The sequence below is a fragment of the Daktulosphaira vitifoliae genome, unplaced genomic scaffold (genome assembly GCF_025091365.1).
Source record: "Daktulosphaira vitifoliae isolate Bord-2020 unplaced genomic scaffold, ASM2509136v1 Scaffold_2, whole genome shotgun sequence".
NCBI classification, from domain to species: Eukaryota; Metazoa; Arthropoda; class Insecta; order Hemiptera; family Phylloxeridae; genus Daktulosphaira; species Daktulosphaira vitifoliae.
Genome location: NW_026099573.1, coordinates 15,604,057 through 15,622,415, shown reverse-complemented (window position 1 = coordinate 15,622,415; position 18,359 = coordinate 15,604,057). Strand labels below are relative to the sequence as shown.

At 28.4% G+C, this 18,359-nt stretch overlaps 1 protein-coding gene across 1 annotated transcript; it reads right to left on the bottom strand.

Moving 5' to 3' along the window:
• Positions 1-2,747: 2,747 nt before the first annotated feature.
• LOC126898007 (dynein axonemal heavy chain 7-like) lies at positions 2,748-11,110 on the bottom strand. Its single transcript, XM_050671955.1, has 7 exons — positions 10,943-11,110; positions 10,724-10,873; positions 7,772-7,923; positions 5,095-5,471; positions 4,870-5,036; positions 4,649-4,801; positions 2,748-2,891 (listed from the first exon to the last, which is right to left on the bottom strand). Exons 1-7 carry the CDS (start codon positions 11,108-11,110, stop codon positions 2,748-2,750), a joined length of 1,311 nt encoding a protein of 436 aa, XP_050527912.1.
• Positions 11,111-18,359: the final 7,249 nt, after the last annotated feature.

Here is an 18,359-nt window from a genome sequence, read left to right as displayed (position 1 = left end):
TATCAAATACAACAAGATAAACCTTATAGAGTCGTTTTTCGTAATTTGCACCATACCACTCCAGTAGATTATATAAGACAAGAATTGGCAATTCATGGTTATAACGCGTTACAAGTAGTAAATGTATTACAAAGTAGAACCAAAATACCACTACCTCTTTTTTTTGTCGATTTAGAAGCAAACCAACCTAATAACGAAATTTTTAAATTAAATTCGATTTGTAAAATTAAAATAAAAATAGAGGAACCTCATCCTCGCTGTCACTTAATACAATGTGTAAGATGTCAAGATTTTTATCACACAAAAAAATTCTGCAACCATCAACCACGTTGTGTTAAATGTGGAGAAACACATTTGACACAAAATTGTACAAAACACCTGATCAACCACCCAAATGTGCATTATGTCAAGGACAACATCCTTCGAGTTATCGAGGTTGTACAGTCTACAAGGATCTCACGAAAAAACAGAAATCAAATAGTTACAAAAATATTCAAGAACCGAAAACACAAACTCCTAATTCAAATATTGTAAATGAGCTTTTAGGTCACACTTCACAACAAACGTTTTCAAACGCACAGTATCAAACACAAAAAACGTACGCCCAAGTACTGACTAACGACAACACTCAAGACTCAAAAAACCTTACAAACCAACTATCAACATTTATTAATGATCTTAAGTCATTAATTAACCCACTAATTACTCTTCTCACCACTGTTATAAACAAAATACTATTAAAAAATGACTAACTCTAACAATAACATACCTAAATTAACTATACTTCTTTGGAATGCAAATAGAGTAAATCAACATAAAAACGAATTACAGAATTTTCTTTTCGAAAAAAAAATTGATTTTGCACTAATTACAGAAACACATTTAACACACAAATCTAATTTTAAAATCAATAGCTATACACTTTATAAAACCATCCAGACGGTACAGCACATGCTGGTACGGCAATACTTATTTCTTCTAACATTCAGCCTGTGAATTGGGATAGTTCCAAACAAAATCTAGACAGCAAAATTACTTTAAAAATACTCCTTAAATCTCAAGAAGATATAGATACAGTAGCCCACTCGATCACACAAATTATTCAGAAAGCAGTTACTAGTTCATCAAAACACTCTAACTTTCAATTAACTAATTCTATGGAAAAATTACCTCTAACTATTCAACAATTAATTATTGAAAAAAGGCGAGACAGAGCTAAATGGTACAATACTAGATTACCAAGCCAAAAACAGTACTTTAATAGGCTAGCAAATGCTTAACTATTATTCTCAACTATTATTTAATAGCCAAACAAACCAAAACATCTCTTTACATCTTACAGACCAATAAGTTTATTACCAGTATTAAGAAAACTTTACGAAAAAATATTACTCAGAAGACTACGTCCTATTCTATCATTACATAACATTATACCAAATAGTCAGTTTGGGTTTCGCAACAGACATTCAACAATACATCAAATACACCGACTAACTGATGAAATTGCAACAACGCTTGAAAATAAACATTATTGTGCTGGCCTATTTTTTGATGTAGCGTAGGCCTTTGATAGGGTTTGGCATGAAGGCTTACTATTCAACTTAAAACACTATTTACCTGCTCCATATTTTCTCATTATAAAATCATATTTGGAAAACAGACACTTTGTCGTTTGCCAAGAAAATAAATTCTCATCATACCAAAAAATTAATGCAGGTGTACCTCAAGGAAGTGATTTATCACTAGACCTTTATAATGCATTCACTGCTGATATCCCTCAAGCTAATAAAACAATTTTAGCCACATACGCAGACAATACAGCAGTATTATCGATTAATAATGATCCTAATGCAGCCAATCTTTCACTACAATATCATGCCAACCTTATTAACTTGTGGGCAAAAAAATGGCGTGTAAAAATCAATGAAGATAAATCAAATCCTTCTCGCAGACTAAAACGACTATGGAATAGAGATCTTCTAAATAACTAATGACAAACTACTATTCGTAACTAAAATAAATAAAGAACATGCTAGAGGTGTGACTAATGAGTCATTTCCATTTCATTATAATTCATGTCATTCTTAGTATCATTTTTTTTTTTAAACATCAAATTTACTTGTTGTACCAATTTGTAGAATAGATTGTAAATATTCAAAGTAAATAAAAAAAAAAAAATTTTTGAAGATATTACGTAAATGGTAATAATATAATCTTACATATATAAAAATTATTTAATATTATGATTAATAATTAATTATATACATAAGTGCATGAAAACTTTATGTTTAGTAATAGTTATTTATAAGTGTAATATTTGAAACACATAGTTAAAATTAAATTTAATGGGACAATTGACAAAGCATTGCAACACCTCTCATTATCCAATGATCTGATATTTTATCAGTAGGTATAAACAAAGAAATCACAAAATTAGTTGAATGTCCAGTTGTGGATAAAGTTCCTCTTCTTTCAGCAGTTTTATACAATGGACATATATACACATTATTAAGATGAAGGTCCTCTTTTTTTATGGGAATCATATGTATTATTGGAATTGTACTATATAATTGTTTTGGTTTTGATTCTTTGATGATTTTTTTTTTGTTACTCCATCTAGCACCATCTAAAAATATTCCGAATATAAAAACGCCATCATCTGGTGGTTTCTCTATTATTAATGATTTATCCATGATCTTTAAAATAAAAGGAATAATTAAATAATCTTAATTAATTTGGTTATTCATTTATACTTTGTAATCAAATGTCAAAATATCAATTGGAATTTTATATTTTCGAGCAAAATTTTGCTGTGCTCCTGTTAAAAAAGCTTGTGTAAAATAAAATCCCGACAACCAAAATACATTTGGAGCACCATGCATGTACCATTTCTTTATTAAAAATTAATTAAATATCAAATTATGTTTATTATTTGTACTCATTAAAAACTAAATAAGAGTCTTCAAGTCAAGAGTATTTGTTTCGCACTTAAAACTCCATTTAAATAATAAATTGTATTAGATGTATTAACACTAAAACATAAGTTTTGTTAATTTTTCATTTTACTTGTATGCAGGTTTACTAATTTCTAATTAGTTGACTCCGTAATTTTTACTATGAAAATTAATATCTAAGTATTATCGTCAAGTTGGAAATGGAACATTAATAATTGAAACACTCTTAAAAACAGTAAGTTTACATTACTTGTAAAAAACCTATTCGTTGTAAAAAATCGATTAAATAACTTCCTAATGGTTTTAATGACGGGTATGAACTTTTTGCCCATGATGTAGGTAATTTTCCGATTAAAATGCTGTTATAGATCTCTTCTAGATCATTAGATAGTAAAATTAAACCTAAAAATTAAAATATTTTAGTTTTAATAATTAAACATCATTAAAATCATGTTTACTAGTTTGCTTAAAAGTCTGACGTTTAAAGTCTAGAATTATGGTTTTCAGAAATATAATTAATAATAATAATGTACATATATAAAAGGACAGACAAAAGCACTAGAATTTGAAAAATAACTAAAAATTAATATAATATTATTAAAAAAAAATGTTAGAACAGTAAGGTCGTGCCACAGTTGGGACAAGTATAGATTTAATATGACAGTGATTTAATCACTATAATAAGAAACGTTTTGATTCAAATCTGTAGATACTGTTTAATTTTAAGATATTAGTGGATTATTACAAAAGCAAAATTAACTCAATTTTTTTGTTTACCTTCGATTGTCATTTGAACACCCCCTATATAATGGGAAAATTAAAATAAATTATGTCGGAGGACAGAGGTATATATAAAGTATATATAAAAAATGTTTGTTGATCTATACATTTTCCTAAAATTTATAGCAATTTAAAATTGAAAATATAAAATCAAAAATTTTACACACAAAATAGCTTGTTTTTAACTATGGCTGCAATTTGCACATAGAAGATAAGTCGTTATGATAAATTTTTTTTTTAATTTATAGTATGTAATATAAACTTTAATTTAACGTATGTTTAAAGGACGAAGTATTTCCGGAATATTTTCAAAAGTTAAGTAGATAAAAGTTGAGTTTTATAAAAATATTGCTATTTTAAATCACCCTCTGTAAGTTGGTACTGAGTCAGAATTTCAATAAATTAATATCAAATGAAATTGAAATATATAAGATTTACATAGAAATTTAAAAAAAAATTATTTTGATTTGTTCATTTTTCAAAAAGTTATGGCAGTTTTAAGAGACAAAAATGTCAAAATTTACCGATTTTAAAAATTATAATATTTACAGAGGAAATAAGAAATTTTTTCAATTTTTAAGAGCAATGTCTTTAATTAGATACGATTTGTAATAATTAGACATATGGCTAAAAGAAATTAGTCCCGTGAGAGCTAAGAAAAATTAGCGACAGATATATAAAAAAAAACATATCATAGTAAAATTAATAAATTCTCAGCTTTGCATCGAACCTAAAAAGGGCTTTCTGGGACTTAAACTTAAATAATAATTTAATCTAATATTATAAAATTTAGTTGAACAAATTTTTTAAAATATCAATGTAAATTGACCTTTAATTGCTTTTTGTAAATTAATTAAGCTATTTTTTATAGTGTTTATTAGATTATTAAATCGGCCCATCTCTTGAACAAGTACAGTATTTAATGATTGATTATAGGTTGTTGGGAACTTTTCTAAAGCAATAACTGTATCAAATGGAGGTGGTATTCTCTTAAGAGTATCATCTGCAAACATTGCAACAAGCTGTTCTGGAGAAATAATTTTTCCACCACTGGAGCTTTCTAAATCCTAATTATTGGTTAAATATTTATTAGGGTAATGTCATAATTGCTTAAAAAGGTAATTTGTTATGGTACTTGAGTACTAAGTAATGAGGTTAAGAGTGAATTGCTCTCCTGTTGGTCTTTTATTAAATCAGCATTCTCATTCATACCAAATATAGATGGATGTGTGATTAAAGGTAATCCTAATATATATTCTATAAACTCTTCATATTTTTCTAAATTTGGGCAATAATAAATTCCTGCAAAATTTATTTTAGTTAATTAAAAAAATAATACACAAAATATTGAAATAAGTACCAGATTTATCAAATCTATAATTTTTGTACTTAACAATTGACTTTGAGTAAAATTTATTTAGAAAAGTAGTCAAACATCGACGATCCCAATCATCTGTAACGCGACCACCATAGTTGCATTCTCCAGTTAAGTAACGTAACGCATCATATTGAACATTAGAGTATTCATTTAAGAAATTTTGAAGCTGTAAGACACTTATTCTAAGATCAGTTTCATTGAATTCGTAAGGCCTATTCCAGCCAATAGATCCAAAATGACGTCGCTCCTGGACAAGTGCATGAAAGAAACATAAACCAAATACTAGCTTCTTAAACTTATCTCCTTGTTTACATCCATAGAAAAATTCTTCATTAACAATTGGATCAGTTGAAAATGATCTATTAAATAAATCTATTAGTTTTTATTACTATTATGCTATTTGAATTGTCTATAGCAAGAACTAGGTATCTACACTTTATTCAAAATTTATTTTTGTACAATATCTGATAATGGAAAGTTTTGTCTACAGTTATGTACAACAACTAGATAAATCTGTCCTATAATAGGCTAATATATAAAAATAGATATACTTTTTAGATTTTGGTACAATAACTATGTAACTCTGAAGTTATACAATTATTATACTGAAAAATTTTCTTAAAAATATTAGTGAATCTGATTCGTTAATTGTTATTTTATGGTTGTTTCATTTACATAGTATTTAACAGTTACTGTGTTTTATTAAAAAAATTTCTAATTAGTATTATCTTGTCATTATTATTTAAGTATACTTAATAAAATCAAAAACAATCTGACTGCCTAATTTATTAGCTTTGATACGAAGCTGAGAAAGTATTAATTTTACTATAATGAGTTTTTTTCTTAGCTCTCATAGAACCAATTTCTTTCAATCATATTTCAAAAGATTACAAATTGTATCTAATTGAAGACATTATTCTTAAAAAAATAAAATTTTCCCTTGATATAGTTTTTTATAAAATTACAATTTATTAAAATTAGTGAATTTTGACATTTTTTTTTCTTAAAACTGCCAAAACTTTTTGAAAAATAAACTAACAAAACAAAAATTATTTTACACAGAAATTTTAGGTATTTCAATTTCCTTTGATACAATGTTTTGACATGGCCCTGCGTTGCTTCGTTATACACGATGCCCCGCGACTTGTGCCACCTTTTTATCAGCCGTCGCCCTATTTAATGAATATTTCACTGACCAACACCGCGCGTTATACGCTATGGTGTAAAGTCTAGCAAGTGCCGCACGGCCGACGACAACCCGCCTTAAATGATACGAAGAGTCTTCTTCTCATTGTCAACGTAACAACGTCGTGGATGTACAATACCGGCTCCGGACATGCCGTACGACCGGACTCAACGAACCGACTGCACCCGCGCACCGTCATTATTAACGCTGCTAATTTTTGACGACCGAAGATCATGTCGGATACCGCGTCGTAGACGCCAGAGAAAGTTCCGCGATATTATTCGAAGATTATTATTACTGTATTCTTCTTTTCGGTTTGTTTATTTTTTAAAATAATCTGTTTTTGTTCATTAATAAACGGCCCACGGGTCTCAACCTCAAAACCATGTAGTCGACTACATTATTGCGAAGTAAGTCGTGTCAGATTTTCAAAACCTAATCCTTTGCTTGCCCACAGTTGAGGATTCAAAGTAACAATTTTTCACAAAAAAACAATTTTTTCAAATTAATTTTTGAAAATGATCTAGAAATACTGCGTTCATTAATCATATAATAGATTAAATCTTATGTTACATACTATAAATTAAAAAAAAAATTGATGATTTATCTTCTATATATGGCCGTCGAAGTTGAACGAAAAATAGGAATAATTTTGATTTTGGAATAATTCAACAATTTATAAAAATTAACACTATCTACAGATTTGTATCGAAGCTTTTTTAATAATAGTGATATTAATCACTATCAGATATTATCTACACTTAACTCAACTATGCCATGTCCACACTGTGCTACTGTTTTGTTTCTTTAGTGCAATTTGTTTTCGTTGTATGTAAGGATATCACACTTAAGTATTAAAATATACAAGTGTTACTTAGTAACTCATATTTTGTTATTGTTTATTTCGTTTTCATTGGGATTAATATTTTTTGTATTAGTCTATACTACGTTTTAAAACAACTATAATCTCTCTTTATAGACTAAAATACTAAGCCCCTCTTAATATGAGCCACCTGGAATTCATAGCTATAAGGTTTATAAAAATAAAATATAGAAAAATAAATTTGTTTGTTTCAGTGTAATAATCAGGTATCTCCAGTTTTATTCTTTGTTTTCGTTAAAAAATGTACTTATGGTAGATTCTGTAATAAATTATATATAGCTAATCGTATGGAGAATAAATATCTACTTTTACAATGTTTTCATACCATTAGAAATAAGATTATCAATTTTATTGCCTCTTGAACATTTAAAAAAATAACACAAATACCTGATTCTTGTTTTAAGCGCTTTATTTTTATTAACCATCCTTCCTTAAAAACAATCGCTTTCGATATTATTTGCTTTTAAGAAAGGACAAGAAAACCTACATAGCCTAACACAATCAAATTACGGTGGCTACATATTAAGGCTGAATTATGTTTGTTGTCTTATAATTTATTATATTGAATAATTTAAACTGTTTATTTGTACCTGTACATATTTGCTCTAAGGCCTTTAGGAGGTTCATTGGTAATTTTTACACTGTTTTGTAAAATCACGACCGGAAAGTAATCTACTGGATATGATGTTAGCCACAGTCGAAATTCTGGGTGTGTATGCTCTAATGAAAAATTTTCACATATCTAAAACATACGACAAAATATAAAAGATTTACAAATAAAATTAATTAAACGTAGGTTATTACATTAAATATCCTAACTAAATCTATGTTAATAAAATATATGATATGGAAATATTTTATGCGGTGTCTAGACATTTTTGCTTGGGAAGTGAAATTTATCAAGCGTTACAATTTTTGCGTAATGCTCCAACATGTATTTATTGTGGCTGTTATACTGAACGCGTTAATTATATGATCTGTATATACTGATAGTTTTATTATTGTAATTTACACTTATTCTATACCTTAAATAATTAATTAATAAAAATTACTATAATACGATGTTACTAAAGTTTTTAATAAAACCTTAAAACAAAAAATTGAGTTTCTGATTAGTCAAAGTATACCGCGGTTAATTGACTAGATTTTGACGTGTCGAACAAAAAAAAAAAATTAATTATTAATCAAACTATAATTCTTTTATTAAAATTTTAGTGTTAAGTTAGATTTATAAAAATAAAGACCAAATTTAGAAATCGTGTCAATTCTAAAAATTATTTTACATATAATTTTAAATAATAAAATTATTTCATAATTATATAAATTATATGATATAATATTCATGTTCATTAAATATATTTCTTAAAAATGTTAAAGCACATATTAATGCTGTAAGGGTAATATAAGAATAAATTATTTAATTAATTTGATCAAAAAATTAATTGGGAGGCGAAGGAAAAGTGGAGTTCCGATTGCATTGGTGCATTATTGCAGTAGTCCTACCCAAACCTTAATTGGTTGTGATCTGATTTTTCAAGCTGTTGGATAAGTGTGGGGTTAATAACCTAAGTTTGAGAAAATGTAGAAGTTATAAAACCATAAAAAATCAGTTACAAATATGAAAATGTTATAAGTTAGGACATAAAAAACAGATTGTGAAAATAAAGATTGCGACATGGAATACAACAAGCCTATTTCAAGCTAGATCTTGTCAGCATCTGGTAAATGTAATAGATTTACGTACGGAATAAAAATAGCAGCATTGCAAAAAATTCGATAGACGGTTGCTGGATAATTAAAAGTTGGAGAGTACGTAATCTTCTACATAGGTATGGAGAAAATATTTCTTTGGAAGTGGTTTTGCTGTTCATAAATTTTTAGTTAATATATAAGAGAAATTGATTCTGTATTGGAAAAGATTGCAGTTTTATAATAAATACATTTCGATAAACTTGGTTTTAATATGAATACATGCACCAACTGAAGTAAGTACCGAAAACGATATAGACTGCTTCTACAAACACTTTGGCAGAATATATGTCAAAACATCAGGATATGAAATAAAGTTAATTGTAGGTTACTTAAATAACGTTATGTGTGGTAAAGAAATGCAATGCCAACCTACAAAATGAAAAGAAAGTTGCCATAATTTTAGCATTGCCAAGGGAATAATAATCATATCTTTTGCATTTTGAAAGAATATAGTAACATGTAGCACAAGTTTCCTTCGTAGAAGATTAAAAAAAATTGAAAAGGCAGTAAGTTTTTGCAAAATAAAGAAAGAGGAATAAACGTAGATAAATATCAAGTTTTGTAGACGATCTTAATATACTAGGACACTCCTTGGATGATATAGTGAGAGCTACTAAAGCATTATAGCGGACAGCAGAACAAATAAGGTTACAAATTAATGAAACTACTAAATATTAAACGCTATTATATAAGAAAGTCGAGAAGTTTCAGTATTAAGGTATACTACTAAATACCAAAAATAATTGGTCCCAGGCGATTGGAACGAGAATAACAAAAGCAGAGAGAGCGTTGTTCGCCCTATTAAAGTTCTCTAAATCTTAATCAATTTCAAGAAAAAAATAAATATAAAACTATACACATCTATAATAAGGCCACTACTAACATAGAGAAGTCTAAGGTCGAAAAGTATGGACTACTACAAGTGTAACACAACTAAAATTAAAGTTATTTGAAAATAAAATATGAAGACAAATATGCAGCCCGGTCAGGTTGGATACGGGGACCAGTCTGTGCGCAGGAAATTCAACTAAGAATTAAAGGAAGAATCAAAAACAGCAATAATTAATGGGTTCTTAAAGAGTCATAGGTTACACTGGCTAGGACATATAATGAGGCGGAATACGGATGTAGTAACCAAAATAGTGCTCAAATGAAAACCTAAAGGTAAAGATAGTACAAGAATAAGATAACAAATGATATAATTTGGTGATGACGGTTAAAACTTTTGGAGAATTTTAAAGGCTATAAAAAGAATAATAATGGTTAAATGAATAAATTGTTTAAATCTAATATTCTAATAAATTAAATTGGATTTTCATAAAACCTTACTTATAACTACGTTTAAAAAAAATCCAACCCATTACAGTGGAGACACGCATAATTGAGAAAAATATAAATTATACCTCATTTTTCCAAGATATTTTTTTAATTAAAATACTATATAAAAAAGAGATCATAATGATGTGATCACCAGAATTTATAAATGTTATGTAAATGATATTTACATTAAATTTTTTTGAATTTAAAATCCATTGAATTTTAGTAATTAAATTTAGTATGATATTGATATTGAATAATTTAGTACTATAAATTTTACGGTGAAATTATAAAAAGTTATAGTTATTGTACACAGGGTTATTGTTTTAATAATAGTCACTCGATATCTCTTAAAATTATAATTACATTTAAAAAATGGTATTTTTTAGTTTAATATATCTCAATTCTCCTTTAAAAATTACTAAAGCTATTTAAAAAATATATGTGTTACACATTCATAATATTATAATTACCCCTTCTAGCTTGAGCATCCAACTCTTTGCCAAATGACAGTTTTGTAACAGTACCCAGTTTCCCATTCTAGACGCATCATTTATGAGTCTAGTTGCTATAGGACCTTGTCCTTGACCAAGTGACAATGTTGTTAAACGATTGCCGAACCCCTAAATATTAGACATTATAGCAATAATTATATGTAAATAAAATAGTGAGTTCTAGTCTCTCAAATCTACCATTTTTTCTGAAAATTTAAGTATCATTGCGGTTGGATCAGCTCCCGGTGATAGTACAAACAACAATGGCGTTAAACAATTAGAAACTTCGAACGCTGTCATTAAGTCTAATGGCGGAGGATCAGTGAATTTTCCATCTAAAATTGATTCAACTAGAACAAAATACATTTTATTTATTAATAATATTTTTATTAATATAAAAATCATAAACGATATCAAAGTAAGGTCGCGGCACAGAATGGACGTGACATAGTTAGCACAAGTATACATGATATCGGATAGTGATTAAAATCACTATCATAAAAATCGCTTGCATACAAATCTATAGGTAGTTTTAAATTTTAAGAAATTGGTGGACTATTCAAAAAGCAAAAAATACTCTTATTTCCTTACTTAAATCCTGATTATAAGATTTATGATATATTGGTGTATTATATGAATAAATATTTAATTTATTTAAATTTATTTATTAAATATTTAATAAATTTGTTCAACTTTGATAGTCTTTGATGATATGTCGTCGTGACAAATTTTTTTTTTTATTTAAAATACATAATATAAGATTCAATTTAACATATATTTAAAGAAAGCAGTATTTTCGGAACATTTTCAAAATTAACTTTTGTGAAAAATTTGCTATTTTAAAAAACTATTTACCTATCCCCCTGTGACAGGTTTTCAAAAAATTTATATCAAATAAAATGGAAATAAGTAAGGTTTTTATATAAAAAAAAATTAATTTGATTGAATTTGTTCATTTTTAAAAATGTTATAGCATTTAAATTTAAGAAAAAAATTTACACATTTACCGATTTTAAAAATCGTAATTTTTTGGGGATTTCCTCATTTAAAAAAAATAAGAGAAACTTTATCAATTTTTAAGGGCAATTTCTTCAACTAAATACAAATTGTAATATTTTAACATATCGTTGAGAGTAATTGGCTCGATGAGAGCTAAGAAAGAAAAGTGGTAACAGACACACAAAAAAAAATAATAATGAAAAAGAAAACTCATCATAGTATAATTAATACCTTCTCAGCTCCGCATCGAAGCTAATTATTATAGGATAAAGTAACCTATCAAATATTTTAGAATTTTTATTGCTTATTTCATTTCACTATTCTTTTTTCCTTCATTAGTTTCTCAAAATTTATTTATTCTAAATCTTAATAACTTCAATTTTTAATAAAAATACATATTGAAATAAATAACTTAGTAACAATATGTAAAATAGTAATAACTAGAACCATTACTTTAGAAAATTGACGCGGTCGCGTTGCACTTCCGGCTTTACCGCTGGATGGTGACTGCGACAGAGCTACCTCTCCTCGTACGACAGGTCGCGCGACACCGAGTGACCGTGGGTGACACGAACCGGTCCAGCGATGCACCATATAACAAACATAATTCATCTTTAAACTTCCTTACAGAACACCTAGTTTTACGTTAACTGCTTTTGTTTATAAATTAATAATAACAATATATCATCTTTGAATATTTATTTAATCACGGTGTTGTTTAATTTATATAAAATAAGGTCATAACTACATCAAAATAAGGAACGGCTTTTAGCAGAACATTGGTGAATTCCTACTTTTACTCTAAAACCTTCTGTTACTCCTCCAACGCTTTACCCATAATATATACCCTCTATTATATTAATGTACCTTTTGGGGACTTCTTTTCTCATTAATTCCCACTTTAAAACCTCTCTCGGTTCTCTATCATAAGCTTTACTCAAAATAATAGCTCCATTGTTGACTTACTAGGCATAAATCAAAACTGATTTTTAGATACCGATTTCACATTTTTTATTCTCCTTTTTTTCTTCTTTTATCTTTTTCAAATTTTCATACTATTACTCATAAGCTTTATATCTCTATAATTTCTACACTCCTGTTTGTCTCCTTTACCTTTAAATATCAGCACCACGATACTTTTCATTTGGTATTTTCCCTTCTAATAAGATTTTATTTAAAAGTTCCTTCAACCACCTTATGCCAACCCGCCTAATATTTTCCATATTTTTATTGTCAGTTAATCTACTGCTTTATTTCTTTTCATTTACTCCACAGCTTCCCATACCACTTTATCACTCATTAAAACTACTAGTCCCTCGTTCCACGAAATATTCTCTAATGTCATTTTGATACTCCTCATTTTTAGCTTTGATGCGAAGCTGACAAGGTATTAATTTTACTCTATTCTTTTTTTTGTGTTTGTTACCACTTTTTATTAGTTCACATCGAACCGATTTCTTTCAACGATATGTCAAAAAATCACAAATCGTAACTTTATAATGCTATAACTTATTGAAAAGTGTATGGATCAATACGATTATTTTTAAGATAAGTACTATTTATATTCTTTTTTTTATGTGGCATACTTATTTTTTTTAAATTGGACCATTTCCCTTAATACAGGGGGGGGGTTCAAATCTTAAAAATGCATATAGCAAATAGAACTTTTTCAACTTAACTTTTGAATATGTTCCGAAAACTCTGACACTTTTATATATACCTTAAATTAACACTTATGTAATATACTTTATTATGGAAAAAAACAATTTCAAACTTTATATTGTTTTCATGGTGAAAACAGTCATCAAATTAATAAAAAAAATACGATTTTTGTAAAAAAATTCTTTATTATATTTTTAACTTTATTATGCTATAACTTTTAAAAAATGTATGGATCAATATAATTTTATTTTTAATCTGGCCCTTTACCTGCCCATAGGGTGGGATTTAAAATGACGACATTTTCAACTTAAATTTTGAAAGTGTTACGGATACTCTGACACTTTTATACATATCTTAAATTAAAGATAATGTAATATACTTTATTATGGAAAAAAAATTTTCGAACTTCATTATGTCTTCACAGTAAAATTAGTTACCGAATGCTATTTTTGTGTGAAAATTATCGATTTTATATTTTACATTTTTAACTTTATAATACTATAACTTATTAAAATGTGTATAGATCAATACAATTTTTTTATGAGAAATAATAATTATCTCCCTCTTTCATTCGACATATTTTTTTTAAAAAACACCATTTCCCTTTACATATTTATATATTATAAATATATACATTTATTCATATATTACACTTATAAATCATAAAACTTGTAATCAGTATATAAATAAGGAATTATAGATCATGTAGCTTTTAGAATAATCCACTATTTTTTTAAATTTAAACACTATGTACAGATTTGCATCGAAGCCTTTCTTATGATAGTGATTTTAATCACTGTCAGGTATCATTATACTTGACCCAACTATGCCACATCCCTACTGTGCTGGGTATTTTAAATTGAGGAATTTATTCAGTAATTTTTCAAAACACTCTTTCCTGTTTTTTTTACATCATAATCACTCAATAGCACCCTATTAGTAACACTTTTTACACGCCTTCCATAGTGATAATTTTTACACCTTTTTTCTCTTACTTTTACAAGTCTGTCGCCTTACTTACTGCAAACTTAGTTTCTTTGTACATGCGCTTATACTCTGTCCAATCTTCTTTCCTTTTGCTCTTCCACTATATTTTGTATTACCCTTTCTTATTTTCTATGACTTTTTGAACGTCTTCATCTCACCATTAATCCTGTGTTTTTTCTGTTTTTGTATATTCTCTTCCCACTACACCACAATTCTATTATCATTAGTATATGTTGTGAAATTACACTGTCGCCTGGTATAACTTTATTAGACTTACCTGAGAATATTATTTTATACCTATTTCTCTTGATTTTTCTCCTTTCCACTTTGTTACCTGCACACAACAAATGTTAATTTTTCTCTCTTCAATACTTGTACTAATTCTCTACTTCTACCAGTTAACGTTTCAACATTCCAAATACCTATTTTTACTTTGTATTTATCTTTCTCCCTTATATACGAGTCTAGCCTAGAGTTAAGTGGTGTTGTCCCTACACCGTTGACACTACAATCGTTGGGTAGATCTGTACAAATGACTGGTGAAACAACTATTGCACAAGTTGTTAGCCTGGTATCAAACACTTTATTCCTTAGGCCTTCTCCGTTTTTAACTATTTTATTTACACTCACCTGTTGTCCTCGCGTACATTCGAGATGGGTCAATCCGCCTAAGTTTTGTTCAGGACTCCTCATAATTTTTGACAAAAATTTTACGCAGGCTATTGATCAAAGACAGAGGGGCCGTGGAAGTATTTTTATCACCTATCCACAAGGACATAAACTATAATAATATTTAATATTTTAATGTTATATAATATAACGTAGCATCAGGGTCGTAGAAATCGTTGAATTTTATTTTTATCAGTTCATTACCTTTATCGATTATTGTCATTAACTACGGAACAAAAAAGTCGTGATAAAAACAATTACGAACATCAATATCAATATTTTGCGTCCGGTACGAATATCAATTGTTTAGCATGATATATTTACTGTTTACTCAATTCATTGATAATTAAATATTTGTTTATTGACCCGTGTAACAATGATAATACAATGTTTTTGAAAATTGAATTGGACTGCTTTTAAAGTAAGGATGAAACCGCATACCCAGTCCCTCCCCAAATGAAACCCATGGTTCCCTTTCTACATATCCCATATACATCCATTGAATACAAATAATTTATTTCACTTATAAACTAAAAAAAAAACCCAGCACAGTAAAGACCCAGTATAGTTAAGACAGTATAGATGATATCTGACAGTGATTAACATCACTATCTAAAAAAACGCTTAGATGTGAATCTGTTGATGCGTGGCATTGTAAGATGATATCTTACAATGATTAATATCACTTTAATAGTATAATGCTTAGATATGAATTTGTTTTAACAGATTAATTTTAACAAAATTTTTAACTATAATATTAATAACCAAAAGATTAAAAAATATTCCACACAATTGATTTTTTTTAACTTTGATGGTCAATTTCTTATAGAAAAATAATCATCGGACAAATTTTTTTTCCAGTATTCTAACATATTTCAAGAGCATTAATTTTATATAGCTTGAAATATTCAAAGCTTCTAAAATAATTATTATACGTGTGATGGTGGTCTCTTTCAAATATTTTCTGTACTTAGGTCTTTCACTGAATTTTTATAAAACGCATACTAAAAGAAAAAGCTATTTGTCTCTAGTGTATTCTATCAAAATGTTATTAAAATCAGAGTAGTTTTGAATAAATAATAATAAATAATAATTAAGGACTTTTTCATTAGATCAAAGTCAAGTTCTTTTAAAGTATTGATCATTAAATTTGATTCTACGAGAGTTGAATTTGTATAGACAGACATAAAAAAACACATACTATCACAAAACCAATACCTCCTTACCGCCGAATTGAAGCTATAAATTGTATTTGTTAATATATTTTTAAAAAATGTTATTAATATTAATTTGAAAACATAAAATAGAGAATTTTAATGAAAAATTAGCTTTTTTTTTTTAACTAAGACAGCCATTTGTACATAGAAGATTCAATTAATACATTTTTTTTGAACTTAAGGTACGTAACATGCCTTAGTTTAACATATGCCTAAACGATGCAGTATTTCCTTTTCAACAGCTAATTGAATTAGATAACTTTTTGTGCAAAATATTGAATCCCCTCCTTAATGGAAAGTAAAGGGTCTAATTAACAAAAAACAAATAATAATACTAATTAAAAGTACTTAATACACCTTAAGTATTTATAATTTTTTTTTATAAATAGCTTGTTCATAAAAATATATTTTAATAGATTTACATAATTCAAAACGTTATGGCAGTTATAGCTAAAAAAAATATAGTTTAAGAAAACTAAAAAAAAAACACGCTTTTAAACTATATTTATTTTTCACTTTTTAGTTTCATGTTATGATAGTAGTTAATATCAATATCATGGTTATAACGGGTAACGGGAAATCAAGGTTCGATTCCGGGAAAGGAGTCTAAGAAACGGCTACCACATTCAAGGAAAGCAGCAGGCGCGCAACGTGGAGGTAGTGACGAAAATGACGATACGGGAATCATCTCCCGTAATCAGAATAAATACACTACATATCTCTTAATGAGAATAAAGCGTATTAATAAATAAGTTTTAATAGTAATTAGAATAAATATATATACATGTAAAGCGACTTAAGTACGTAAACGTATCATGCACGAGGAATAGCCGTGTTATGTGTGCGGGCGTGGCGGGGGGAACTTTATACACGAGGCATATACGGCGTCAGCGGCGTCGGCTGTAGGAATATATAAATGAATATTAACATATACGTATATATAAATATTAATATATATATATATATGTGTAAATATATATTAATATTAGCGGTGGCAGTAGGAATATATGATCTTCGCATAATATCGCGGCACTTTTGCTGGCATCGATAACGCGATGTCCGGCGTGATCCTCGGGCGTCAAAAAGTTAGCAGCGTAGATGACGACGGTGCGCAAGTGTGGATCAGTTTGTTGACGTTGTCACTTTGACAACGGGAAGAAGACTACGGTATGATTAGTGGCGAGACGTCGTCGGCCGTGCGGCACTTGCTAGACTTTGCACCGCGGCGTATAACGCGCGGTGTTGGTCAGTGAAATATTCATTAAATAGGGCGACGGCTGATAAAGTTGGCACGAGTCGTGGGGCATCGCGTATAACGAAACGACGCGGGGCCGTGTCAATCACAATAAAAATTTGTTATATATATATATATAATTGATGACACGCACGCGTATACGGGTACGAAAACCAAAAATAAAAATATATAGGAAAATATTGTTGTCGGCGAGTGGTGAACGGTGTGGGGTGAATGCGTTACGACAGTCTAGTCTCAAGGTCATACACGACGGGATACGCGACATAATAACACGTGCCGCGTGGAGTTACAAACTTACAACAAACATACATGTGAAAGTAATATATGCATATTAATAATGTAGTGACAAGTACAAAATAAAACATCATAGTCAAACTAATAACTTTTCGCTTTGAATCTAAAAGTAATACAGTGGGTCAAAAAAGTCTCCGTACACCGATGTCAAATTTTTTCAACAACATAAAATAGCGACTCAAAAGTTGAATAACACCATATTTGTAACACACATTTATTCATAAACATAAATATTTATTTAAAAAAAAAACGGTAGCACAGTGGGGTCGCGGCATAGTGGAGACATTGCATAGTAGGGTCCAGTGTAGATTTAATCTGACAGTGATTAAAATCACTATCATAAGAAACGCTTCGATGCAAATCTGTAGATAGTGTTTAATTTTAAAAAATTGATGGATAATTGCAAAAGCAACATCAACTTCTATTAAAATAAAATACAAAACCCATAATTATCATACAAAAATAGTATATTTTTCAATATGGTAGCCATTTGCGTATAGAAGATAGATCGTCGGGACAAATTTTTTTTTTT